General features: G+C 38.3%; 4 protein-coding genes across 10 annotated transcripts in view; 3 read left to right on the forward strand and 1 right to left on the reverse strand.

The window, feature by feature from the left end:
* The window catches only part of srp72 (signal recognition particle 72), a 253,770-nt gene that overhangs the window by 20,810 nt on the left and 205,313 nt on the right, over window positions 1-27,647 (forward strand). The gene's annotated exons all lie outside the window — the stretch shown is intronic.
* arl9 (ADP-ribosylation factor-like 9) overlaps window positions 1-27,647 on the forward strand; it is a 324,624-nt gene that overhangs the window by 1,428 nt on the left and 295,549 nt on the right. The window contains exons 2-4 of one of the 2 annotated variants that reach the window (XR_013799652.1): window positions 795-963; window positions 1,641-1,816; window positions 3,807-4,370. Coding sequence is in view for 1 of the 2 variants with exons in the window: in XM_079629948.1 (XP_079486074.1) it covers window positions 795-963; window positions 1,641-1,816; window positions 3,807-3,983 (522 nt within the window). In the remaining variant the exon portion in view is untranslated. Of the gene's footprint in view, window positions 1-794; window positions 964-1,640; window positions 1,817-3,806; window positions 5,112-27,647 lie in introns of those variants that run through there. The other variant, XM_079629948.1, reaches the window with a different exon arrangement.
* Window positions 5,555-14,574, forward strand: spmap2l (sperm microtubule associated protein 2 like). Its single transcript, XM_079629949.1, has 6 exons — window positions 5,555-5,633; window positions 5,788-5,916; window positions 8,364-8,483; window positions 11,480-11,621; window positions 11,716-11,850; window positions 14,328-14,574. The coding sequence occupies exons 1-6, from the start codon at window positions 5,563-5,565 to the stop codon at window positions 14,439-14,441; spliced, it is 711 nt and encodes a 236-aa protein (XP_079486075.1). The 5' UTR covers window positions 5,555-5,562; the 3' UTR covers window positions 14,442-14,574.
* Window positions 19,265-23,715, reverse strand: hopx (HOP homeobox). The gene is made up of 2 exons (XM_079631650.1): window positions 23,413-23,715; window positions 19,265-19,570 (listed from the first exon to the last, which is right to left on the reverse strand). Exons 1-2 carry the CDS (start codon window positions 23,572-23,574, stop codon window positions 19,493-19,495), a joined length of 240 nt encoding a protein of 79 aa, XP_079487776.1. The 5' UTR covers window positions 23,575-23,715; the 3' UTR covers window positions 19,265-19,492.

Consider the following 27,647-nt stretch of genomic DNA (forward strand, 5'->3'; position numbering starts at 1 on the left):
TAGTAAAGTACATGTAGTTTATTAATATTACTCAGTACGTGTTTAATTACACTGTAACAATGACACCTTAAAATAACGTGTAACCGAAGTCATTAAAATAATGAGCTACAGATATTTCATGGTTTATGTAATGCTTCTTCATGAAAGTTATTTGTTTTTTCAATGATGTTAAAGTGTTGCGTGAAAGTGCATTAAATTAATTTGCATGCATTGTTTGGTATCAATTAATGCATTGTTTGGTAATTAATTAATGCATTGTTTGGTATTAATTAATGCATTGTTTGGTATTAATTAATGCATTGTTTGGTATTAATTAATGCATTGTTTGGTATCAATTAATGCATTGTTTGGTATCAATTAATGCATTGTTTGGTATCAATTAATGCATTGTTTGGTATTAATTAATGCATTGTTTGGTATTAATTAATGCATTGTTTGGTATCAATTAATGCATTGTTTGGTAATTAATTCATGCATTGTTTGGTAATTAATTCATGCATTGTTTGGTAATTAATTCATGCATTGTTTGGTAATTAATTCATGCATTGTTTGGTAATTAATTCATGCATTGTTTGGTAATTAATTCATGCATTGTTTGGTATTAATTCAGTGTAGTTTTAGTGTAATCCGTCTCTTCCTGTGACCTTTGAGGCCGCTTTACTCTCCCATCATGCTCTGATTTCTGCCAAGAATGCAGTTCTGATGTGCTTTTATTAGTTCTGAACTGGTGTTATTAGTTCTGAACTGGTTTTATTTGCTCTGAACTGGTGTTATTTGCTCTCTGTGTGGTGCAGCCCAGGACGGCAGGTACTCAGGTGCTGGTTTTGGGTCTGGACGGCGCGGGAAAGACCAGTTTGCTGCACTGTTTCGCCACCGGCAGCCTGGAGCAAGACGTGTGTCCCACTCAGGGCTTCAACGCCGTCTCCATCAACAAGGAAGAGCTTCAGATCGAGTTCTTAGAGAGTAAATATCGCTCACACGTTAAAGTCATGGGTTTGAACTCATGCACTGATCAAATAAATGCCATGTTGATGTTAGCTGTGCATAAAACATGCTGTTAAACGGGTAATAGCATTAGTATTTAGTAGGGGTGTCACAATATATACCGCAATACAGAAATGCATAAATATGTATCGTGGATAGTGACGATATTTATTGTGAGTTTTAGTGTCAGTACTACATTAAACTACTATATATAATGTTGAGTATAATGTATAATAATGCATTGGGGGGGATATTTATGGGTCCTGATAATGCCAAATGTCTTGATAACAGTAAAAAGTGGCCGACATTATTTTAAATATATAGTCAGTGACCGAGATCAAGCTTATTCATCTAAAATAATTCTGTGTTTTCATCTTCAGAATCATGAATATTGTTATTCTGGTGTCTCTATTGTCCTGTGCTTTGGGTTTCCAGCATCAAGTCCAAACCTATTCATTTACACCCCAATGTAATATTAAATTTAGCATTTTAATCAACAGTAAATTTTTTGTTTATCTTTTATAATATGTCTTTTAGTATCGCAATAATATGGTATCGTGAGTTCAGCATCGAGATATGTATCGAATCGTGACATGAGGGTATCGTTACACCCCTGGTATTTAGTGTGTGTGTGTGTGTGTGTGTGTGTGCTGCAGTTGGAGGCACCGAGAAGCTGCGTGATTACTGGCGGATGTATCTGGGGAAAGCGCGTGTGATGGTGTTCGTGGTGGACTCGTCTGACCCGGAGCGGTTCCCTCTGGCTAAACGTCTCCTACATCAGCTCCTGTCGGCCGACCCCTGCCTTCCTCTAGTGCTGCTCGCCAGCAAACAGGTGAACACACACTAATCCTCGGATCGAGTGTGTCAGGGCCATCTGCCTGCTCAGACGGGAGATTAAACTCTATCAAGCTCGTAATGTTGGGTATACGCAGGGGTGGAAATGAACTTTTTCACTCTCCGGACAATTCGGCTACAAGTTACTGGCCGTTCAGAACTACTAGCCAAAAATAAGAAAGAAAAAAAAATGAACCATATTAACTACGTCACAGCTTATATATATATATTTATTATAAAATTTGGATTTCATTCATTTACATTCATTTCTTATTCAAACTTAATCCTGTCCTCCAGCATCTCCACCCTTCATCTTCATCACCAATAATTTATTTTTAGATGGACAGATCAATACAGTACAAAGAACATTTAAAAAAAATAGGATTTTGGAAAATAACGATGCGTTTTATGTTAACCATATGCTTTTTAATCTTCTCTGTTTCTTCAGTGCAAATGAGCACGCGTGCCAGTATATGTTGTGTAGTGACGTGTGTGTGTGTGTGTTCAAGTAAGCCAGATATGAGCAGATTCTGCGCAATACGCTGTATATTTAATATATCATGACGTATTATTATAATAGAAATTGCCTTTGTAATTGCATACAAATCAGTTCATTTTAACCTTTAATAATAAAGTCAGCTGACAGGGTTCCTGTTTAGTAAAAAAAAAATATGTGCCTTGAGAAAAATAATGTCCTATCCAAATGAATTAATATTGAATTGAGGTTTAAATAAAATACATTTTGAATCAAATGTAATCCTGAAATTTTTGTCAAGTCTCGCTCTAAGCTGAACTTAAAACTTCGCTGTCCTGACATTTTGAAGATTGAAATATTGAATACATTTTTTTTAATGAACTAAAGTCACCATTAGGTGGCAATGTCCACACTATCAAGTGTGTGAGATTAAAATAAGTGTGTCGCAAAGCATAGTGTGTTGTAAAGAGCCAGAATGGTCTCCTCCTATTTTGTGCTCATTATAACAACTAATATTACCCACAATCCATTGCGCTTTAGAGGAGGATTCAGTTCAGAACTACAAAACATGGTGGTTCAGATAAAGGTTTGAGTGACTGATAATCAACATGTAAGCTGATTAACATCTTGATGTAATGTTATCTGTGTTATATTTAATCTGCAATAACAACGTGAACTTTTATAAAGATCCGTTTGGCCGTTAACTTTTGAATGCATCATTATGCATGAATATGAGGAGATCATCGAATATAATTTCATTGGTTTTATTTTTTTCAAACGCCAAAAGATCGCGTAGCTCACATTTAAAAAGCCAGCGTCATTATTGTAGCCTATTGGCTACTGTTTTACATAATGGATATGCTAATTCAATTCAATGTTTGTGTGGTGGGTAATAGCCATATATCGTCAATATTATAATATCAAGCTACCATAGATGAATCTGCACATTTGAAAAATCGAGGCAAGACACTTTCGCCAGAAAAATAAACAAACAAACATGACTATCAGCCTGCAGTCAGTAGGATAGTTATCCTAAAATATGATTTTGTCCGTAATCATAGCTATTACTAGTCCGACCATAGATATCATATAATAAAGGCTAGATGTCTCGTCCGCGCTGCTGGCCAATGGAGGTCGACGTCCGCACACGGCGGCCATCTTGCCACAGTCAGCTCGCTCACTCGTAACATTGTGTTTTAATGGTGCATGCACTTTTTAAATAACCGTAACTTGCTCAATTTTCTACCGATTTTCAAACGGGCTGGTTTGTTATAAACGTCAGAGATGTAGATATGACACTGCATACTTATGAATAATTATAATATTATATATTTCAACATGTTCAAGCATCCAGAATTATAGCCACGTTAATAACGTTTTATTGCGTAGAGAGCGGCGTACGCCTTCTTTTGTGCGTACGCAACGTTTATAAATGAGGCCCCAGGTCTTTTTGGCCTAATTCATCATGGTGTTGTGATATCCTCTCTCTCACGAGCTCCTCTGTGTCCCGCAGGACGTCCCCGGGGCCCGTGGGGTCACTGACCTGTACGAGGCGCTGGATTTGGGGACGGTTGGCGACGGACACCGGCTCAGTGTGATCGGCACTCAGGTGAAGAAGGGAAAGTGTGTGTCCAACACCGGTGTGCAGGACGCCCGTGACATCATCATCGACATGATGGCCGACAATTGACCATGTGACTGAAAATAGTTTCTGTGTCACAATTATTCAGGGCTTTAATATACATCCACCAAATGACAACCCAACACGTTTCTGTAGTGAGAGACTAGATCCCTCTTTTAATGACACTAAAACACAATGAGAACGGAGCATTTTGAAAAAGATGCCAAAGATGATGATGTTTTTCAGTGTATTGCTGCTGTGATTGTGTATTATGGGAGGTTTGAGTATGTTATGAACCTTTTATGAAGACTGTATGTGTTTGATGCATTTGCGTTAGTGCTGGGCAACGAGTAATCACATCCAAAATAAAAGTGTGTTTACATAAAGTACAGGTGACACTGGAAAAATTCAAATATGGTGCAAAAGTTCATTTATTTCAGTAATTCAACTTAAAAGGTGAAACTAATATATTATATAGACTCATTACATGCAAAGTGAGATATTTCAAGCCTTTATTTGTTATAATTTTGATAATTATGGCTTACAGATTATGAAAAGAATATGAATTAGAATATTGTGAAAAGGTTTTCATAAGCTGTAAGCCATAATCATCAAAATTATAACAAATAAAGGCTTGAAATATCTCACTTTGCATGTAATGAGTCTATATAATATATTAGTTTCACCTTTTAAGTTGAATTACTGAAAAAAATGAACTTTTGCACCATATTCAAATTTTTCCAGTTCCACCTGTATGTGTGTGTACTGTGTATAATTATTTTGTGTGTATATATATACATAATATACATGCATGTATATATTTAAGAAAAATGTGTTATATATAAAATATTTATATATAATATAAATTATGTATAGATACAGTATATACATGCAAATATTTATTGAATATATAGTATGCATGTGTGTGTATTTATATATACAAAATAATAGTACACATATATTATGTAAACAAACTTTTATTTTTGATACGATTAATCATTGCCCATCACTAATGTGCTTTGATTGGTTTATAATGTAATAAGGATTGTCTACACTGCAAATGTCTGGGTCTGTATATTCATTTTGTAACTTGACCTTTCTGTGTTTGATTGGATTTTTAATGCCAGAAATCAAGTGAAGATTTGATATGTTTTATGATTGGTCTTTTGATAACCATTAAATATCGATTGAAACGCCTGAATATGTTTGTCATTTTTCTCCCAGAATCCCCTAGTGTTAGTTTGTAGCGTCGATGACATCATGTTTAGATCTCTGATTGCTGGAGTTCCGTTTATGATGTCACTTGTACTTGATCTTTGATGACAGAGCTGCACCATGTGACATCGGTTGCCATAATAAAAGCTTCCTTGGCAACAGCCGGTCTCTATTGTGAGTATTCAGTTAGCTTTCAGTTTCCCAGGATCCCTGTGGGCCGAGAGGTCTGTACACTGGACAGAATGGACTCGGGTAAAGTCTGCATTTAAATCAAAACCTACAAATGCTCATGTTGTTTTGTACTGAAAAAAATGCTAATATGTGTGTTTTTTGTGTTTTTTTTATTCAAGACTTGGATAGGTATGTATATAATCAGAATAACATTTTAGTTTTTCATTAATTTCTTCATATGTTTTAAGAGGCTGCTGATAACATGTTTGCTTGTAGGATTTCATTTCTAGCTCAACCAAAAATGTCCAAGACTGTTTGGGCCACAACACCTTGGTAAAAACTAACTTTTTTTGTACTTTTAACTCGATTAGTACCTCTAACCTAACTCTTTTCAGCCACAAGTACAAACTCCAGGCTTATATTTCTCAAACACAGACATCAGCAGCTGTCTCGTGGTCGGTCTGACTGTGCTTGTGTTCTGCTTCAGGACGCTGACGTGGGGAAACCAGGAATCGATCCGGCCCGTGTCCCGCTCAGCGCTGCGGGCCGTTCCCAGTCCCAGAGTAAAGGCTCTGGCCCAACACAAGAAAGACTTCTCTCTCCAGGTTCAGCTCAGGTACTCCTGATTCACATTCAAAAGTGTCTTTATGTACAACATTTGGAGGTTGAGGTTATAAAAAAGAAAAAAATAGGCCTACTTTTATTCAGCAAGGATGCATTAAATTGATCAAAAGTGACATTTATAATCAGTGTTGTGGGAAATGCATTACAAGTAACTTGAGTTACGTAATCAGATTACTTTTTCAAGTAACTAGTAAAGTAACGCATTACTTTTAAAATTTACAACAAAATATCTGAGTTACTTTTTCAAATAAGTAATGCAAGTTTTCCCATTTATTGACTGACAGCTCTCCTGTCCTCATGTTGAGACAAATCAAAGTGCAGAGGTGTGTGTGTGTGTGTGTGTGTGTGTGTGTGTGTGTGTGTGTGTGTGTGTGTGTGTGTGTGTGAACATGATGTTTATTGTAGTTCTTGACTAAATGTGAACATTTACTCATCTCACTTGCACACAAAAAAATATTAAATATTCCTCAAAATGAATAAAATCAGTGAAATGCAGAATCAGAATACTATGCAAACCTCCAAATAACTAAATATGTGAAATAAAAAAATTTTTTATGCATTTAATCTCACTTTATTGACCAATGTACTTGCTTCTGATCTTCAATGATTCAGTTTAATAAGCAAACATGACTATAGATAGATAGAAAGGTTTGCTGGTTTGCTTTCCTCTACTGTACACATGTCCTTCAGCCTGAGGATTATTATTTCACTTTTAGTGTGAAAGGGTCTTTACATTTGCCCAAAACTATAACTTTTGTGTTATAAAAAAAAAAAGCCCAGCAGAGGTGGGAAAAAGTAACGTAACTTTTCTAAAAAAAGTAACTAAGTAATGCAATTAGTTACTTTTTAAGGGAGTAACGCAATATTGTAATGCATTACTTTTAAAAGTAACTTTCCCCAACACTGGTTATAATGTTTTTAAAAAAGATGATGTAATGTTTTGAGCTTTCAAAAAATCATAAAAAAAATAAAGGTATTATGATCTCCACGGAAATATAAAGCAGCACGACTGTTTTCAACATTGATAATAATAATCATAAATGTTTCTTGAGCATCAGATCATCATATTATCCTGATTTCTGAAGGATCATGTGACACTGAAGACTGGAGTAATGATGCTGAACATTCAGCTTTGATCACAGGAATAAATATATTCACATAGAAAACTGCCATTTTAAACTAATAATATAAAATAAATAAAAATCTGTATTTTTGGATGAAATAAATCCGCCTCGGTGAGCATCAAAGACTTGTTTGTAAACTGCGAGCGTTTGATCAGCAGAACATCAGAGCTCGGGGTCAGCGCTTCAGCTCGCACCGGAGGAGCTTCTGTTAATAATGAATGAGAATTGGAGGTCCGCGTTCAGAAACCAGCATGTGACGAGTGTACGCTGGTGTCTAGTGGAAATGTTGAAGTGTTTCGGCTGTGTGTTTTACTCCATACTCGGTCATAGTTTGATCAAGAATGCTATAAAACGTGACTATGTATTTTCTAGCTCTGCCAAGCTATAGTATATACAGACAAACACTGATGTTCTTTCTTCCCCGACAAACTCCACATTCATATTACGAGGGGAAACTGCATTAAAATGCCTTGTGCTCGCTCTCTCGCTCTCTCGCTCTCTCTCTCTCTCTCTCCTCCCTCCTCTCTCTCTCTCTCTCTCTCTCCCTCTCTCTCTCTCTCTCTCTCTCTCTCTCTCTCTCTCTCTCTCTCTCTCTCAGAACGACTGTTGTTTGTGGAAAACAAGGAAAAATAAGGAGTTGGAACTTGGTTCAACAGATGTGGAAATAATGTTGAAGTGTATGGTAAAAGGAAGGATAAAAATTTAATTTTCATATTATAAACTGATCAATAATGTTGAGAGTTTTTTAGAAATTTGGGGTATAAATGAGGTTTTATGTATAGTTGTTGATGATGGAGTTATATTTTTTACTTTTTAATTAATTTTTAATTGTTGTTGAGGTAAAATGATACAGGTAACAATAGTGTTGTAAATCCTGGATTTAATGTAACAATAAAGATCTTTTCAACCTCTGAGACTTTTCAAGATGTAGAGATTTGATGAGATAATGGAGAAACTGAAAATGAGTTTCCAGCCCATTCTCAAGAGAGCAGACAAATCACTAAAATAAAAGACAACTCTTGAGAAATATGGGTGTGACAAAAAACATAAACTTTACAAATCCTACAATCTTAGAAAGGAAGAGTGGGGTTCTGTATAGAACTCTAGGGTTCTCGACTCAACTTTAAAGAAATTAATTAATGTCATAAAATTCCACGATGGAACCCCTAAAAGATTCTACATATGAAAAAGTGTCTGACAGAATCTTCCATACGTTACTCCATCTTGTTCCCGGTGAACACCGTAACCCTCGTCCTATTGTCTGATCTGAAAAGGCGGATTTTCTCTGGGATCAGACTCTGCAATCTCCCTGCAGGAACGAGGAAGAGGAGAGGAGGATGAAGGCCTGGCGCTCTTGCTCTGGTGCGGTGCAGCGCGAGAACATCGTCCGGCTGGCGACTCCTAAAGCCAGAGGCAGAAGCGCTCGCCAACACACGTGAGAAACTGGAGCTTCACCTTCATGGAGATTCCCAGAGTTACCATGAGGAGGCCAATACAACATCTGCTTACTCAGTTGTGTGTGTGTGTGTGTGTGTGTGTCTGTGTCTGTGTGTGTGTCTGTCTATGTGTGTGTGTGTGTGTCTGTCTCTGTGTGTGTGTGTCTGTCTGTCTCTGTGTGTGTCTGTCTCTGTGTGTGTGTGTCTGTCTGTCTCTGTGTGTGTCTGTCTGTCTGTCTCTGTGTGTGTGTGTCTCTGTTCGTTTGTCTGTGTCTGTGTGTGTGTGTCTGTCTGTGTGTGTGTGTCTGTCTGTCTCTGTGTGTGTGTGTCTGTCTGTCTCTGTGTGTGTGTGTCTGTCTCTGTGTGTGTCTGTCTGTCTCTGTGTGTGTCTGTCTGTCTCTGTGTGTGTGTGTCTGTCTGTCTCTGTGTGTGTGTGTGTGTCTGTCTGTCTCTGTGTGTGTGTCTGTCTGTCTCTGTGTGTGTGTGTCTGTCTATGTGTGTGTGTGTGTGTGTGTGTGTGTGTGTCTATCTGTCTCTGTGTGTGTCTGTCTGTCTCTGTGTGTGTGTCTATCTGTCTGTCTCTGTGTGTGTGTGTCTGTCTCTGTGTGTGTGTCTGTTTGTTCGTTTGTCTGTCTGTGTGTGTCTGTCTGTCTGTCTCTGTGTGTGTCTGTCTGTCTCTGTGTGTGTCTGTCTGTCTCTGTGTGTGTGTCTATCTGTCTGTCTCTGTGTGTGTGTGTCTATCTGTCTCTGTGTGTGTCTGTATGTCTCTGTGTGTGTGTCTGTTTGTTCGTTTGTCTGTCTGTGTGTGTCTGTCTGTCTGTCTCTGTGTGTGTCTGTCTGTCTCTGTGTGTGTGTGTCTGTCTGTCTGTCTGTCTCTGTGTGTGTCTGTCTGTCTCTGTGTGTGTGTCTGTCTGTCTCTGTGTGTGTCTGTCTGTCTCTGTGTGTGTGTGTGTGTGTGTGTGTCTGTTCGTTTGTCTGTCTGTGTGTGTCTGTCTGTCTGTCTGTCTGTCTCTGTGTGTGTGTGTCTGTCTGTCTCTGTGTGTGTGTGTCTGTCTGTCTCTGTGTGTGTGTGTCTGTCTGTCTCTGTGTGTGTGTGTGTCTGTCTGTGTGTGTGTGTGTCTCTGTGTGTGTGTGTCTGTCTGTCTCTGTGTGTGTGTGTCTGTCTGTCTCTGTGTGTCTGTGTGTGTCTGTCTCTGTGTGTGTGTGTCTGTCTGTCTCTGTGTGTGTGTCTGTCTGTCTCTGTGTGTGTGTGTCTGTCTGTCTCTGTGTGTGTGTGTGTCTGTCTGTCTCTGTGTGTCTGTGTGTGTCTGTGTGTGTGTGTGTGTGTGTGTCTGTCTCTCTCTGTGTGTGTGTGTCTGTCTGTCTCTGTGTGTGTGAGTCTGTCTGTCTGTCTCTGTGTGTGTGTGTCTGTCTGTCTCTGTGTGTGTGTGTGTCTGTCTATGTGTGTGTGTGTGTGTGTCTGTCTGTCTGTGTGTGTGTGTGTGTGTCTGTCTGTCTCTGTGTGTGTGTGTGTGTCTGTCTGTCTCTGTGTGTGTGTGTGTGTGTGTGTCTGTCTGTCTCTGTGTGTGTGTGTGTCTGTCTATGTGTGTGTGTGTGTGTGTGTGTGTGTCTGTCTGTGTGTGTGTGTCTGTCTGTCTGTCTGTCTGCGTGCGTGTGTGTCTGTCTATTGGTTTGTGTGTGTGTGTCTGTGTGTGTGTGTCTGCGTGCGTGTGTCTGTCTGTGTGTGTGCGTGTGTGTCTGTCTATTGGTTTGTGTGTGTGTGTGTCTGTGTGCGTGTGTCTGTCTGTGTGCGTGTGTTTGTGTGTGTGTGTGTGTGTGTGTGTGTCTGTGTGTGTGTCTGCGTGCGTGTGTCTGTCTGTGTGCGTATGTGTGTGTGCGCGTGTGTCTGTCTGCGTACGTGTGTGTGTGTGTGTCTTTCTTTCTTACATCACAGTCTCAGATCTGGGCCCAATTTAATATCCAAGCTGTTTTAAAGACTCGCATATTGTGTCAGTTATCGTATAGTTTTGTTTGTGAAGACTTTATTTTGAGAGGATTCAGTGGTGAATAAATCATGTCACGCTCCTCTCTGGATTCAGTTTTATTTTACAACCTGTGGATTTGTGTTACGCAACATCTTGAGAACACGTGCGCTGCAAACCAGAAGAAACTTTCTGATTCTGATCAAACCAGAGCAGACGATGATGTTATATTAGAAAACAAAGTGTGTCTCACAATTATTATTGTTAAAGCCATTCATATAAAACTAAAAAACTTGACAATTAAAAAAATAATAATAATAATAAAAATGTAAATATAATATTTTTTAAACTAAAATTAAAGCGAAAATATACAAATAAAATGTAATTCAAAATGTTACCAAAAGTTATAGTAGTATATTATGACCATGATATACTAAAATTACAGTGATCCTAAGATAACACTGGTTATTGGTCGGTTACATATAGAAAATAAAAACATAAACATAAAAAACTTCTAAAATCTGTGTGTAAATTTGCAAGGAAACTTCAAAAGTTTAGGGTCGGTCAGATTTTGTACATGTTTTTGCTCACCAAGGCTGCATTTATTTGATCAAAAATACAGAAAAAATTGTGAAATATAATTGCAGTTATAAAAATAACTGTTTTCTATGTGAATATTTGTTAAGATGTTATTTATTCCTGTGATCAACGCTGTATTTTCAGCATCATGTCTTCAGTGTCACATGATCCTTCAGAAATCACTCTAATATGATGATTTTCTGCTCAATATTGAAAAGTTTTGTGGAAACTGTGATACAATTTTTAATAGAAAGTGCAAATAAGCATTTATTTAAATTATAAACATTATAAATGTCTCCTATATTGTCGCTTTGATCAATATATTGCGTCCTTGCTAAATAAAACGATTTATTTCTTTAAAAAAAAAAAAAAATCTTACTGACCCCAAACTTTTGAAAAGTAGTGTAAAGCAGCATATTTTTTTCTGATCTGTGTGTGTGTGTGTGTGTCTCTAGTTCTCCACACTCATTGCTGTGTGAGCATGACTGTCCCATCTGGCACGTGAGTCCCAGTGTGAGGAACGCGATGGTCTCTCCCCGAATCCTCCATCTGGCCAACCCTAAAGCCAGCCACCCGAACTTCAGCAGCGACAGACAGGTCTGAACCCGCATCGCTTTTACACAACCACAGACGGGTTCTGGTGCTTTGAGGCGGTCCACTGTGACGATGAGTTTTGTGTGTTCGTGTGCAGAACGTCCAGACACTCATCTCGTATGCAGCCCAAACGGCCAAGATGACATCCAGACTCGAGCAGCTCTCACTGCCCAGACTCCGAGAGAACACACACTTCTACGACCCCGGACGGCCAGAGAGTCCAATCCGACCCGTAAGAGTCGAGTCACCTTCATTTATACAGCGCTTTTAAAGGAACACTCCACTTTTTTTGTAAATAGGCTCATTTTCCATCTCCCCTAGAGTTAATTTTATTGTTTTCAAATCCATTCAGCCGATCTCCGGGTCTGGCGCTAGCACTTTTAGCGTAGCTTAGCATAGATCATTGAATCTGATTAGACCGTTAGCATCTCTCTCAAAAAAATTACCAAAGAGTTTTGATATTTTTCCTATTTAAAACTTGACTCTTCTGTAGTTACATCGTGTACTAAGACCGACAGAAAATTAAAAGTTGCAATTTTCTAGGCCAATATGACCATCGATATCATATAATAAAGGCTAGATGTCTTACGGCGGAGTCTCTAACGTCATCACCCGGCGGCCATCTTGTCACAGGGAAGCTTTCTGTACGGTGACTCGGTGAGTGATCTGCATGAACACAGATACTCTTTTCTCGCTGAAATCTTGACGGATTTACAAACGGTTTGGTTTCTTACAAACGTTATTAACGTGGCTATAATTCTGGATGCTTGAACATGTTGAAATATATAATATTATAATTATTCATAAGTAGGCAGTGTCATAACTACATCTCTGACGTTTATAACAAACCAACCCGTTTGAAAATCGGTAGAAAATTGAGCAAGTTATGGTTATTTAAAAAGTGCATGCACCATTAAAACACAATGTTACGAGTGAGCGAGCTGACTGTGGCAAGATGGCCGCCGTGTGCGGACGTCGACCTCCATTGGCCAGCAGCGCGGACGAGACATCTAGCCTTTATTATATGATATTTATGAATATGACTAGGAACTATACTCTCATTCCTGCGTAATAATCAAGGAACTGCAGCCGTACAGCAGCGCAATGATATTACACAGCGCCTGAAAATAGTCCCCAGCTCGGTAACTTCCAACGTGACTGGCACTAAGTTTGTAATACACAAAAGTTAAACAACAAAACAATATACACAAGACAAAACAAAAACAACAGTCACCTAATTCAACACAACAAAATAACACACCACTACAAAAATGACCTGCCTGATTTTCTTTTTTTTGTCTAGCATTAATAAATATAATCATAGATATATCATCTAAAGCAATTACAACAAGTTTCAAAACAATGAAACAAACCACTTTCAAACATTTAAATGTACGATCTTTGACTTCATTTTATGGGGCCTTAAACCTAAATGCTTTCTTAACTAAAAATAATGTGAAGAATGTCTTAAATGATATGATAAAGAATATAATGTCAAATACTGTCTCAACTAATTAGGGTAATTAATACATACATGATACAATGGTGCGTAAAAAAATGAACATCCAATAACAAATCTACACAATTTAATATAAGCGGTAAGAGGCAAAAGTTTAGTTTTAGATGCATTCTGATAAACTACATCTGCATAATCAAGTCTTTTTCGAACGTTAAAAGTAACACAAGTTTTAGATCTGTACAATACACTCGTTCCAGAATTATTTTAACGAAGTATATAGTCAATGGGTCTCATTCATGAAACGTTCGTAAATATACGAGTAAATATGCGAGTGATTTGCGCGTAAAGAGACCTTCCCGAAAACTCTTGATTCACAAATACTTCGTAAACGTCAGATGTGATAGTGAAATGTGTGTGTGTGTTAATGAATTCCAATCAGTCGTAAATGGGACGCGCGTGCACGCTCATTCTCAATTACCATAAACCCCGCCCATTAAATCCGACTGACTATATATGGGCATCATATTATGACACCAAACGAAGGATTTCAACATGTCTTCTCAAAAGCGAATGAAAAAGAAACATTTCTCATTATCAGATAATATTTTATTATCAGAAGTTCATTCAAAACGCCACATTTTATTTTCAAGCGTACATAGTGGCGTATCAGGTCCTAAAAGAGGAAGCTTGGCAGATATTACAGACGCAGTTACTGGAGTTTCATCTGTTAATCGAACAGTCCCAGAAGGGAAGAGAAAATGGTTCGACATGAAGCTTGACTGCAAGAAACTAATTAGTTCACTTCGAAAAATATAGCCCAGCCCTATAGAAAGCAATTAATTATTTGATTAAAGTGTTCCGTTTGCAGATGCTATTACTGGCTCTCATAATAAAAGTAATAAGAAAAACCGAATGTAATTACTAAATCAAATTTTTTTCAAAATGCTGTGTAAATATGGACATTAAGGTGAATTAAAATGCAGCAAAACGTTCGGATGTTAGACGCACTGTTTACGCGTGGCTGGGAGCAGGTGTAGATTTATTTCGTACCAACTAACATTTGGAAAATACGAACATTTTAATGAATCCGAAAATTTACGCCAGAACCACTTTACACACGATTTACACAAGAATTAGTTCTGCTCGTGTTTCATGAATGAGACCCATGGTGAGGTTTAAAAGCATATATCCGCTGCACATTGTTGGTTGTCCGAGATGAAATGCGTGTATTGATGGAGTCTCACTCACAGGTGTCTCGAAGAGCAGGGAAAGCCCGGGCGAGTGCTCGGATCCGGGATTTATCCGCCCCTAAAGCCCTCTCTAAAGATTACATCCCACCCAGAGAACCAACATGGCGGACCTGAGGAAACCAGAGGATGCTTTCCAGCGCATTCATCGTCTGAAGTTATTGAGTCTTTCTCTCTTTCCATCCAGCGTTTGGTCTCTCGTTCTTTCTTTCGCTCTGGTTTTCTAATCACGGTCTCAGATTCAGTCTCTGGACTCTTTCTGACTGAAATGAAAGTACTCTATTATTCGGTGACATGCCTGGCTTCTCACACAGGAGTGTGTTTCACAGCGCTAGTGTTTCCAGACCCTCTCTTCTGCACTTTAGTGCCAAACACCGAGAGAATCTGAGATGATCAGCATCTGGTTGGTGGATCGGTGGAAGTGCTTTCATTCTACACGGTTTACTGTGATATAAAACGTAATCATTTTATATAAAAACAATTATTTATCTATATTATACACGCATTACTGTTCAAAAGTTTTGGGTCAGTAGGATATTTTTTTAAGGAAATACTTTTATTCAGCAAGAACACATTGTGATTAATCGCATCTAACATAAAAGTTTACTGTCAAATCAATTACATATTTACATTATATATATATATATATATATATAAGAACTTGTTGGATGCGATTAATCGATTTGATAGCACCAAATACATATATATAAACTTAATAAATAATATTAAATATTTTCCTCCTGTGTTTTTAATTTAAAGTGCATTGGTTTTGTTGTGTTATATTGTATTTACTGTTAACAACCAATAAATGCTCAATTAAAAAAAATTATGCTCCTTTGGGTTTAATTGACCCTTCGCAGGGAGCTTGATTGACAGGTGATCTGACCAATCATACTTCGCCATCCGCCATTTTGTCCGACAAAGCAGTCAGGAGAGTTAGTAGATTAACATGGAGGATTTGAGCTTGAGAAGCGGAGTGTACTGACGTCTCTCCGCGGTTAAAACAATATTCCTTCTGATGTTCATTCATGTTTATTTGATGCTATAAAATAAATGAACTAGAAGGAAGAGATGATCGGTTCACGAGCGGCTTTAACTGAGGCGACACAGCGATCTGTCACACACATTAAAGAGCCACAAAACGCTATTTATTGTTTAAATTTTTTTTTTTAAATGACCAAATTTGAAAAGTGAGACTTTGTTTAATATGTTTAATATCAAAACAAAGTAACCGAAAAGTAAGCTGGTCTATCCTGTCTGTCAGTGTCCTGTATTTTTCACTGCGTGATAACATGGTGTGGCGTGAGAGAGGCGTGGCTTGTCGGACATAGCAACAGTAACTAAGGGGGGCGGGTCTTTGCGAACTGTCAAATTGAAAAGTAGTTCAGAGTTTGGACACTATCCAGTTGATCTCGTCACTGAATGTCTCTCTCTCTCTCTCTCTCTCTCTCTCTCTCTCTCTCTCTCTCTCTCTCTCTCTCTCTCTCTCTCTCTCTCTCTCTCTCTCTTGTGTGTGACAGATTGCACTTGTGTCTGTCGAGTCGTCAGGGAAACACACAATGGCACAGCTCTCCGTCAGTCTTTCAGATTCAGTAAATAGATCTAGTTCCTCTCACTGTATATTAACTCTTCAAATAGAACCCAGTCAGAAGGTTCTGTGGTCAGCGGTGAGTGTGTGTGTGTGTGTGTGTGTGAGTGTGTGTGAGAGAGAGAGAATCACTTTAGAAGCCAAACAGGGAGGCATTTCATCAATGCAATCTTGCTTAAAAAAAAAAAATTTAATTAATATGTTCTGTCCTTTTTAAATCAATTTGATGTTTAATTTTATATTCACTTCACTTCACGTTTCAACTGCTTGGACAATGGACAAGAAGATAAAATTAACTGGAGAAAATGGTTAGCCCAAATACAGGGCCAAACCAATAAAGACCAACAACAACAAAACCTGTGGGAGGATTACGATACCACAGGGAGGAAAAACAGACAAAGAGAGTCAAGATAAATAATATCACCAAGGTTAACCAATGATCTGTCCCCGCTGATCAACACAAGAGCTTTTTAAACTTCTCGACACCAGCACAGCTGAGATTAATGAGTGTTCAAGTGTTCTGATTGGTGCAGGAGTGGGCGGAGACTAGTGCAATCAACCAATCACAGAGTGGCCAAGTCTCACTGCATTCAGCTAGTGTGCCTGACTGCACACAGTACAACAAACCACGCCCCCTACACTTGCCAATAGACCGTTCTTAAAGACCCGCCCCTTTAGTTACTGTTGCTATGCCCGACAAGCCATGCCGCTCTCATGCCACATCATGTTCTCACGCAGTGAAAAATACATTCAATAAAAATACACAATGCGCTGACAGACAAGATCATCTCTTCGTTATCAACGACGTTAATCTACTAACTCTCCTGACTGCTTTGACGGACAAAATGGCGGATTCGGTGGATGGCAGATTATGATTGGTCAGATCGCCTGTCAATCAAACTCCCTGTGGAGGATGAATTAGCACCTCCCTCTAGAATCGCTGATGTTGGCTGCGTCTGAGGCCCTGTCCCAAATGACGCACTTCATGTGGACTTTCGGTCTCGTGGACTTAAAATGCGCGTGCTCGCTGAGTCTACGAGTCCGTAGGCCGTCCCATTCATCATTTTACCGCTCTGAAGTGTGCTCAGCAGCGCCCCCTTTGTACCCTTGAAGCGGTCTTCCGCGAAGCCCGCATAGATGCAGGCTTCACGCACTTTAACTACCCAGAAATCCTTGCGAATTTGCGAAAGGCCAATCAGACAATGAATGGGAGGAGCTTTCGCTCACGTTAACATGAGAAGAAAATATTTAAGTGTAAATATCATTATGGTTTTTATGACCTATGCGTACATTTTACCAGTTGTTACCTACAGTTTATACAAACATATGGTCATCAACCAGTGGTTGATGTCTCAAACATAAATATATATTTATATTTAATATAAACATAAATAGTGCACTGAATAATAGGCTACGATCGCATTATGATTCATTAAATAAATATAACCGAATGTCAGGGCTTTACTGAGTCATATGTAAATGTAGAAATATAATATTTAAACAACAACCGGACCGTCTTCCTATTTCCGGCGTGACGATCGAGTCTGTCCCAAAAATACCTCTCAATGCGCCCTCGTGGACTCTCGCCAAGGGCCCTATAGGTCTGCACTACATAACGGTACCAAAGTGTGGACTCTGAGGAAGTCCACAAGTCCGGAGTGTGCCATTTGGGACAGGGCCTGAAACGTAGGCAGTGACTTGCTGTCTTATAGGCAATGACCCGTCAGGACTTTTGCGTTTGACCACGGAGGTTCCTCACGCTAACTGATATCAGACAGACTTCTGAGGCAGCGTAACGGTTTAATGATCTACTACAGCAAGATAAGCATAGTAGTAATTTCTCGATAGAAATGACATTAGAAATGGAAAACGTTGGCACCCAACCTCTGTGTGTGTGTGTGTGTGTGTAGGGGTGTGTGTGTTCAGAGCAGCATCTGTGCAGCAGTCAAATAAACATGTTTGTTTTTCCGAAGAGGGCGTGGAGTGTTTTCTTGTCACACCCCACTGCTCTACACACACTCTCACTATGTCAAACAAACACACACACACACACACACACACACACACACACACACACACACACACTCTCGCTCTCTCTCACACACACTCACACACAAACTCTCTCACACACACACACTCTCTCTCAAAACAAACACACACACACACACTCTCTCTCGCTCTCTCTCACACACACACACTCACACACAAACTCTCTCTCACACACACACACTCTCTCTCTCTCACACACACACACACACACACTCGCTATTTCAACACACACACACACTCTTGCTCTGTCTCACACACACACACACACTCTCTCGCTATCTTTCTCACACACACTCTCTCGCTATCTTTCTCGCACACTCTCTCGCTCTCTCACACACACACTCTCTCTCACTGAAACACACACACACACTCTTGCTCTGTCACACACACACTCTCTCTCTCTCACACACACACACACTCTCTCTCTCACTTAAATACACACACACACACACTCTTGCTCTCTATCACACACACACTCTCTCGCTATCTTTCTCACACACACACACTCTCTCTCACTCAAACACACACACACACACTCTCTCACTCAACACACACACACACACTCTCTCTCTCTCTTTCAAACACACACACACACACTCTCTCACTCAACACACACACACTCTCTCTCACTCAAACACACACACACACTCTCTCTCTCTCTTTCAAACACACACACACACACTCTCTCTCTCACTCAACACACACACACTCTCTCACACACACACCACTGCAGTCAGCTGCACTCTAAAGCGGCCTCGTCATCCTTTGTTTAAAGACTTAAATATTTGATGAAACTCTGCTATCCGCATGCGACTCACTCTCACTGTTTTCCACATGATGCTGTCGTTTAGTCGATGCGTTCACTAGATCCTCTTCATCAGGACTTCATTCTAAAACCTCTGGCTTTCCTGAACACTGTGAGTCGGTGTTCAGAGAAAAACTCTGTGCTCAGATGTTGCTCTTCAGTGATCATGAAACTTCTCATTGTGTCAGCTGACAAGATTATTCATGAAGCAACTAATAAAAAAAGCAATTGTTGTTGTACAGCAAGAGTATATTACGTGAATTTGGTTTTTATTTGAGTCCATCTTTGACTTTTGATTGCAGACTTTGATATTTACTATCTGTCCAGAGTTTGAGATTTCAAGAAGAAAAAGAGGAGAAATATATAATAAGCAGAAGACATGGACATTTGCTCTCCATTTAATATCATTTTAGGACAAACAATTGAGATATTGAAGAGATCTGTGTCACACTTTCTCTGCAAACAAGCTCATTCGACACATAAAATAAACCCTGAAAACACAGATGTAATTCTTTATATACATATGCTTACATTAGTTTATTTACGTACATTTGATAGTTATAATAGCAATAAAAATACATGGCAAACATATGCTTTGAGCAAAAGATTACATCTTAGATTTAAAAAAAAATAAACAAAACACATCCAGCTTCAGGTCTCCAGGTCGACTGAACAATGACAGGAGCAAAGAGAGGAAAGAGGAAAACATGAGGAATGATGAAGATCTCAGTCCTTCACTGATCCCAGTTCAGCGGGAAGGCCTTCTGCTTTCCTCCACTGAGCGTTTCTCATCCTGAACCATTTCTACAGGACAGAGAGAGAGACATCAGGAGATCAGATACAATGTTTTTTTTTATTAATTGCGACTTTTATCTCACAATTCTGCCTTAATTTCAGCAATCCTGATTTAATTTATCGCATTTACAAATTTATATCTCGCAATTTTGATTTAATTTCTCGCAACTTTATTTCTCACAACTCTGTTTATATCTCGCAATTCTGACTTTTCTCGCTATTCCAAAATGTATATCTCGCGATTCTGACTATTTCTCGCAATTCCGAATTTACATCTCGCGCTTCTGACTTTATTTTATTTACATCTTGTGATTCTGACCTTATTTCTTGCAATTACAAATTTATTTCGCAATTGTGACTTAATTTCTTGCAACTTTATTTCTCACAATAGTTTATTTCTTCTCGAAAATGCAACTTCTTATGTCACAGTTCTGACTTTGTTTTTAATACTTTTTATACGTTTTTTTTAAACAAGCTTCCATAATTACATAAATTGTAGCTTTTTTTCATTTATTTTTTAGTTTTTTAGTTTTCTTAACAAAATGAGTGGATTTTGACAGTTCTCAAACATGTTGTTCTGTTCATGAAAATAATCGTATTGTTGACTACTATTTTTGTTTCTATTGTAATGTGTGAGAACAGAAGTTAGAGAGTTATTAAAAAGACGGATGAAGTTCGCTACTCCTGTCTCGTGTGCTTTAATGTTTTATAACTCCTAACAGATACCACACGTGTGATTGGTGAAACTGAGGCTTTACAAACATCCCAAAATAGCAGATTTTCATAGAAATGGACCACAGCTCTGACATTGATCTTTAACACTATCATTGCAACACACTTGCAAAACTGTCAGTGCTTTCCACAAAAAAAACACACACCACAGGGTATATAAAAAGCACCACGTAAAATCCCCCTCTTTGGTAATATTTTTGTTTGCTCGTCTAAAAAACAGTAATGTTTCAGCAAAAGAGAAAACGGGGTGTTTAAACACAGCGAGAACAGCATTTCTGCAGAAGTAAAGATGCATGTGCATTATTGACCCAGACAAACAGTGTCCACCCTTCACAAGCAAACCCTCACGTTCACACACACACACACACACACACACACACACACACACACACACACAACGCGGCGAGCAGGCCTGACCGGTTTACAGTAGAGAGAGAAAGAGGTGTTCACCTGTTCCTCATACCGCACCTTTTGCGTTTCAGTCTTCTAATGCAAAGCGGTGACATCATTTCCCCCAGTACCAGGACAGAGTTTGTTATTCAAACCAGTTTCCCCGGGTCATAATTTGCTTAATAAATAAAGCCATAGAGGAGGCACTGCGCTTAACTTGCATATACTGCATATAAGCTACTGTATTACAATCTAAAATAGATGTTTTCTATGTGAATATATAGTAAAGTGTAATTTATTCCGGTGATCAAAGCTGAATTTTCAGCATCATTACTCCAGTCTTCACATGATCCTTCAGAAATCACTCTAATATGATGATTTGATGCTCAAGAAACATTTATGATTATTATCAATTATTTTTTTCAGGATTTCTTGATGAATAGAAAGTTCAAAAGAATATTTAGCAACATTATAAATGTCTTTACTGTCACCTCTGATAGATTTGATGCTTCCTCAATGAATCAAAGTATTCATTTCTTTCTTTCAAACAAACTTCTGAATGGTATAGCGGGCATGTTTTAGCGAGAATACGCAATGTTTAAGTATTTAAGTGCACTGTATACATCCACACACACCCCTGAATTACTAAGCCTGTTCTATTGTGTATGATGATGATGGATCACAAAGGCGTTTTCACTAAATGCACTGGCTTTTTCACAATCATAGTGACAGAAACAGACCAGCCTCATGAAGGAATGTGTTTCCAGTAACAATCTGCCAAACTGCTGCTCTAAAATATCTATTATAAAACGGATAGTTCCGGTCCTTGATTCTGATTGGTTGAGCCGCGTTCGAAGCCGTCAACAAACACACACCGGTGACCGCATTACATTAGTGTTACTGCGCAACTGCCGTTTGCGATTCTTTGTTGCTGTATGTTGCTTGGCAACCTCGTTGGAACTACATTGCTTGGCGGAGGAATAAATGTGTTATAACGTTATATTTTTTGTTGCTGGTGAATAAAATTAATATTAAAATTAATGTTTTTATGGAGTAACCGTTTTATAACGGTATAACCCCTTGAAGCCGTGTTTTACAGTGAATTTAGATTCAATAAATTCACTATAAAACACGGCTTCGCGGGGCGTATTGCTTTCTTAGATCAGTAAGTTAGACGCATTACAGCAATATAACTGCCCCGTTACATCATTATGACTCTAGTGTGCGTTTGCTTTTAGAAATCAGACACAATGTGTTTGAACACGTCGACCCGGTCCGTAAGAGGAAAGGCGCTCGGGTCGCCTATTGTGTTCCAACACTTTGTTTATGGTCAGTGTCAGTCACACACACACACACACACACACACACACACACCCTTCGGCGTTTAATGCTGTCAGTGTGTTATTTTGAGCTGCTGACAGCAAAACAGGAATGAAGACAATGCAGAAGAGAAGCTTACATCACCGTTATGCGGTTTAGGGTGAATATCTCGATCGTGTGTAACTGAAAACTAGTGTTCACACCTCAGAAGGGTTGATTAATGAACTTCATTGTGCAATTTTGAACTTTTATACGTTTTAACCTCGATAGGAGAACACCTCTCGGCAGGATTACATTAACATTTATCGTTATCATAAACTTTTCCTGATCAAATAAAGTCAGGCAATAAAAGCTCATAAGCCATATGTCAAACAATATGTTGTTTGAACTAAACTGAGCAAAAACGTACATGGTATTAATAGGCCATGGTATTAAAATACTGTGTTTTTGAACATGCATCTCATGGCAGGACCAAGTTTAAAAAAAAATTGTAATTACATTGAGATTGCATGATATAGTGGTACATATCAGAGTACCAAATATATTGCCAAAGGTAGGTGTGTGTTAAATTATATTAAAAAGTATTATTAAATAAATGATGTACTTTTATAATTTTGCTTTTATTAAGATAATTATGAGTAAGCATTAAAACATTCAAATAAATATCTAATATTAAAGACAGATTTTGACATTAAAACTAGAAGCACATGCTAATGATCAAAATAATAGACAGATAGACAGATTGATAGATAGACAGACAGACAGATAGAATGATAGATAGATAGATATAATGATAGATAGATAGATAGATAGATGAATAGATATAATGATAGATAGATAGAATGATAGATAGATAGATAGATAGATGAATAGATATAATGATAGATAGATAGAATGATAGATAGATAGATAGATGAATAGATAGAATGATAGATAGATAGATAGATAGATAGATAGATAGATAGATAGATAGATAGATAGATAGATAGATAGAATGATATAACATTATTTTCATGACAATTAAGCACATTTACGCCATGATGCAAAAAAAAAGTCTAATTCTCATTAAGCCAAAAATATATAAATATAACAATATTGGTCGTTGCTGTTTTAATTAATTATTATATAGGCCTATGTTATGTTAGGCCTACTATATTATATATATATATATATATATATATATATATATATATATATATATATATATATATATATATATATATATATATATATATTTGTTCCTGCATTTAAGGCGACACAACAAAACGCGAGCCAATTCGACCAATGAGAAAGACGCGGCAAAACTAAAACGCGCCCGATCGACCAATGACCGTGCCGCGGCTTTGACTTGGTTCATCGCGTCGCGTCGGTCGCCAGTAATGACTAATGAGGATCTCCTGTAAACTCACCGCGGTCTCCTCTTCGCTCAGCCCGCACTCCGCCGCGATCAGCATCAGCGTGGTCTCGTCGGGATGTTTGCTGACCTTCGTGAAATTCTCCTCCAGAACTTTAATCTGATCGTCCGCTAAACGCGTCTCGAACATCGCCATCGCGTTTCCACTCGCGCTCATGTTTCAACTCCACACTGACCAACGCGCTGGAAGCACAAATCACAGCTCGACCGATGCAAATAAAGTCCAAAGTGTTGAAAAGAGACGCCAGGCTCCAGGAGGAAACGCTGTGGGATAGGGAACACACACAGTCAGTGTGAGATGATGATCCACACACACATACACACACACACACACACAGAGAGAGAGAGAAACTTCTGTCCGCTGACGCGCGCGAAACGCCTCTTTTCAGTGACAGCATTGGCGCGTGAACTGTAAGTTATGATGATGATGATGATGATCGAACTCCTTCAAAGCATTATGTAATGCCCTCCCGGTGACGTCACAGCATATCTTCATCATCATCATCATGCCCCAAAATTCAGAATAAATCAATCTATATTTTGTCTACTTTTATGACCATTAAGCAATACACTATTTTCATGACAATTAAGCACATTTTCCCATGATGCAAAAATATTCCAAAAATATATAAATATAATAATAACAGTTGTTATTATTAATAAAAAACATTCTTAATTATATTATAATGAATTATATATATATATATATATATATATACTTTAAAATAGAATATAATTGTTAATAAATAAGTAAATAAATACTTATAATTAATTAATTACATATCAATTCATATGTAATACATATATATATTATTTATATATTGATTAACAATTATAATAGTTTATATTTACTTATTTAATAACAATTATATAGCCTACTATTTAAAAATATTTTGCATCATGTTAGTTGCTGTACTCCCTTTAAATTTACAATGAATTGATATAAAATGTACATTTTCTTACTGTAATACGAGTTGTTTATTATTAAATTAATATACATAGCCTATATATATATATTCCTTTATTTAATATAAATTATATACTATTTAAAAATTATTTATTTATACATCATGTTAGTATTATTCCCATTATTTTTCACTGAATTGACATAAAAAAAAAAGGAAAATTACATCGATTTTTACTGTAATATGTTTTTGGGACTATATAATATAAGCAAAAAATATGTGTCAGTGAAGCCGGGTTGAAGGACCTTGAGTTTGCTTGTTCAAACACATCTAATCATGTACAAATACACACACACATCTGCTCATCTCGAAACTCAGGCACTACATCTGGAGTCGAATGAGCCGTTGTGTGTTTCTCCATCAACAGCAGTTTACGTGTGTGTCGTGTTTGTTCACGTGTGTTGTGTTTGTTGCTGTCCTCATGGACTGAATGCTGATCGGTGAGTTCTCTGAACACAGGAACATCCGTGTGTCGTGTGCTGGAAACACACATCTGTTGTGGAGACGGGTTTGTGGAGGAGGAGAGGAAATATGGACCCTCTGCTCTCATTATATATCACTATACATGACACACACAACCTCTGGTAAGTATACATGCACACACACACACACACACACACACTCACGTGGTTTACAGGGACTTGCATAGACATAATGGTTTTTATACTGTAAAAACTGTATATTCTTTCCCCTTACACTAACCCGGCCCATCACACACACACACTCTGACCCGACCCCTAACCCGGCCCATCACACACAACTTTCTGCATTTTTTGCATTTAAAAAAACACCATTTAGTATGTGTGTGTTTTTTTAGCTGTTGGGTTTGAGGACACAGGAGACGTCCTCATAAACCATGTTTACGTCGTTGTAATACCCATGTCATTACACACATTTGTGTTCTCATAAACCATACACACAGTCACACACTCACTCACTCGTGTGTGTACGTGTGTGTGTGAGAGAGAGAGTGTTTGCGTGTGCATGCAGTGTGTGTGTGAGTGTGTGAGCATGTGCATGCAGTGTGTGTGTGTGTGTGTGTGTGTGTGTGTGTGTGTGTGTGTGTGTGTGTGTGTGTGTGTGTGTGTGAGAGAGTGTTTGCGCGTGTGTGAGTGTTTGCATGTGTGAGCGTGCGTGTGTGTGTGTGTGTGTGTGTGTGTGTGTGTGTGAGAGAGAGAGTGTTTGCGCGTGTGTGAGTGTTTGCATGTGTGTGCGTGTGTGTGAGTGTTTGCGTGTGAATGTAGTGTGTGTGTTTGCGTGTGCATGTAGTGTGTGTGTGAGCATGTGCATGTAGTGTGTGTGTGTGTGTGTGTGTGTGAGTGTTTGCATGTGTGAGCGTGTGCATGCAGTGTGTGTGTGTGAGTGTTTGCGCGTGTGTGAGTGTTTGCATGTGTGAGCGTTTGCGTGTGCATGCAGTGTGTGTGTGAGCATGTGCATGCAGTGTGTGTGTGTGTGCATGCAGTGTGCGTGTGTGTGAGTGTTTGCGTGTGAATGTAGTGTGTGTGTGTGTGTTTGCGTGTGCATGTATTGTGTGTGTGTGTGAGTATGTGCATGTAGTGTGTGTGTGTGTGTGTGTGAGTGTTTGCATGTGTGAGCGTGTGCATGCAGTGTGTGTGTGTGTGTGAGTGCATCACAGATTAGTGACTCCTCCCTCTTTTTGTAACAGACATCAAGGTCTCTTGCTGCTATAGGATACAATCTCTTTTTTCACCTAATAAATGTTGAAGTTGTGTTTTATTGTTCAATTCTATGAAGTTAGGGCAAAGAATTTCAATAATAAAAAAAAAAAAGTCTCTCTAATATCCTCATAGTTGCGTAATATACTATGCAACAGTTGATGACCGGGAGAAAGATTACTCATACAGTATTTAATATGCATTGCACACATATTTTCAGTTTTTCAGCGCTGTCTTCGAGATGATATTTGAGATATGATTGATCAGTTTCTGTCAGATTGACCGAAACTGCTGAAAGTGGAACACAAGACTACTGACACCTACAGGCCTCTGGTGGAACTGCAATAACAAATGCTTTTACACATGTGACCCTGGATCCCAAACCCAGTCTGGAGCCGCACGGGTATATCTGTGGCAATAGCAACTATACATTGTATGGGTCAAAATTACCCATTTTTCTTTTATGCCAAAAATCATCAGGATATTAAGATCATGTTCCATGAAGATATTTAGTAAATGTCCTACCGTAAATATATAAAACATGTATTTTTGTGAGTGAATGCAGCACAATCGTGAACATAAATGCACAACTTTAAAGGAGATTTTCTCAATGTTTACATTTTTTTGCTCCTCAGATTCCAGATTTTCAATAGTTGTGTCTCGACCAAATATTGTCCTATCCTAACAAACCACACATCAATGGAGAGATTATTTATTCAACTTTCAGATGATGTATACATCTCAATTTCCGAAAATGACCCATGTGACTGGTTTTGTGGTCCAAGCCTCCAAGGGTCACATATTTATGCTTAAACTGATAAATGCAAATATGTACAGACACAAACCTGTGCGAAGTGGGTCATGAAACTGATCCTTGTCCTGGAACAAAACAGAATCAATGCAGCGGACTGAAAACACGGTCTTTTCTTCACCGGCGTCTGATTCCTGCGCTTCAGCCGTGTGTGTTTCTGTTGCCCGAGGAGAGGGTGTTGAGTGTTTATGACTCAGAGTTTGGTTTTCTGAAGCTCTTTGAATGGGTTTGGGTAACAGTGTGTCCATACTTGCTCCTGTGAACAACACTGGCCCGTCTCTCACACACACACACACACACACACACACACACACACACACACACACACACACACACACACGAGTGTTTTCTGCACTGTATTTTATAATCAGAGGTTTTCAGGAGTCAGAATTTGCTAAAGTCGTGGCTCTGGATCATGACATGATGTTGTAAAGAGTTTACTGTGTGAAGATCATATGTTTAGAGATGAGGTGTGGACATCCAGGATTCATTTTTGGCAACGTTACTTACATAGAAGATGATTTTTAATCAGATGCATAATAATATTACTATAAAATATCGAATCTAATGTATACCTTAATTTGTAAATTCCTATAAAATCTCTCTCTCTCTCTCTCTCTCTCTCTCTCTCTCTCTCTCTCTCTCTCATATATATATATATATATATATATATATATATATATATATATATATAGAGAGAGAGAGAGATAAGATCATCTTAAAGATTTTAAGATACAAAAAGTGTAAAGATAATTGATTACAATAATGCATTAGAGTT

This window comes from Phoxinus phoxinus (genome assembly GCF_949152265.1).
Source record: "Phoxinus phoxinus genome assembly, chromosome: 12".
In the NCBI taxonomy this organism is placed as follows: domain Eukaryota; kingdom Metazoa; phylum Chordata; class Actinopteri; order Cypriniformes; family Leuciscidae; genus Phoxinus; species Phoxinus phoxinus.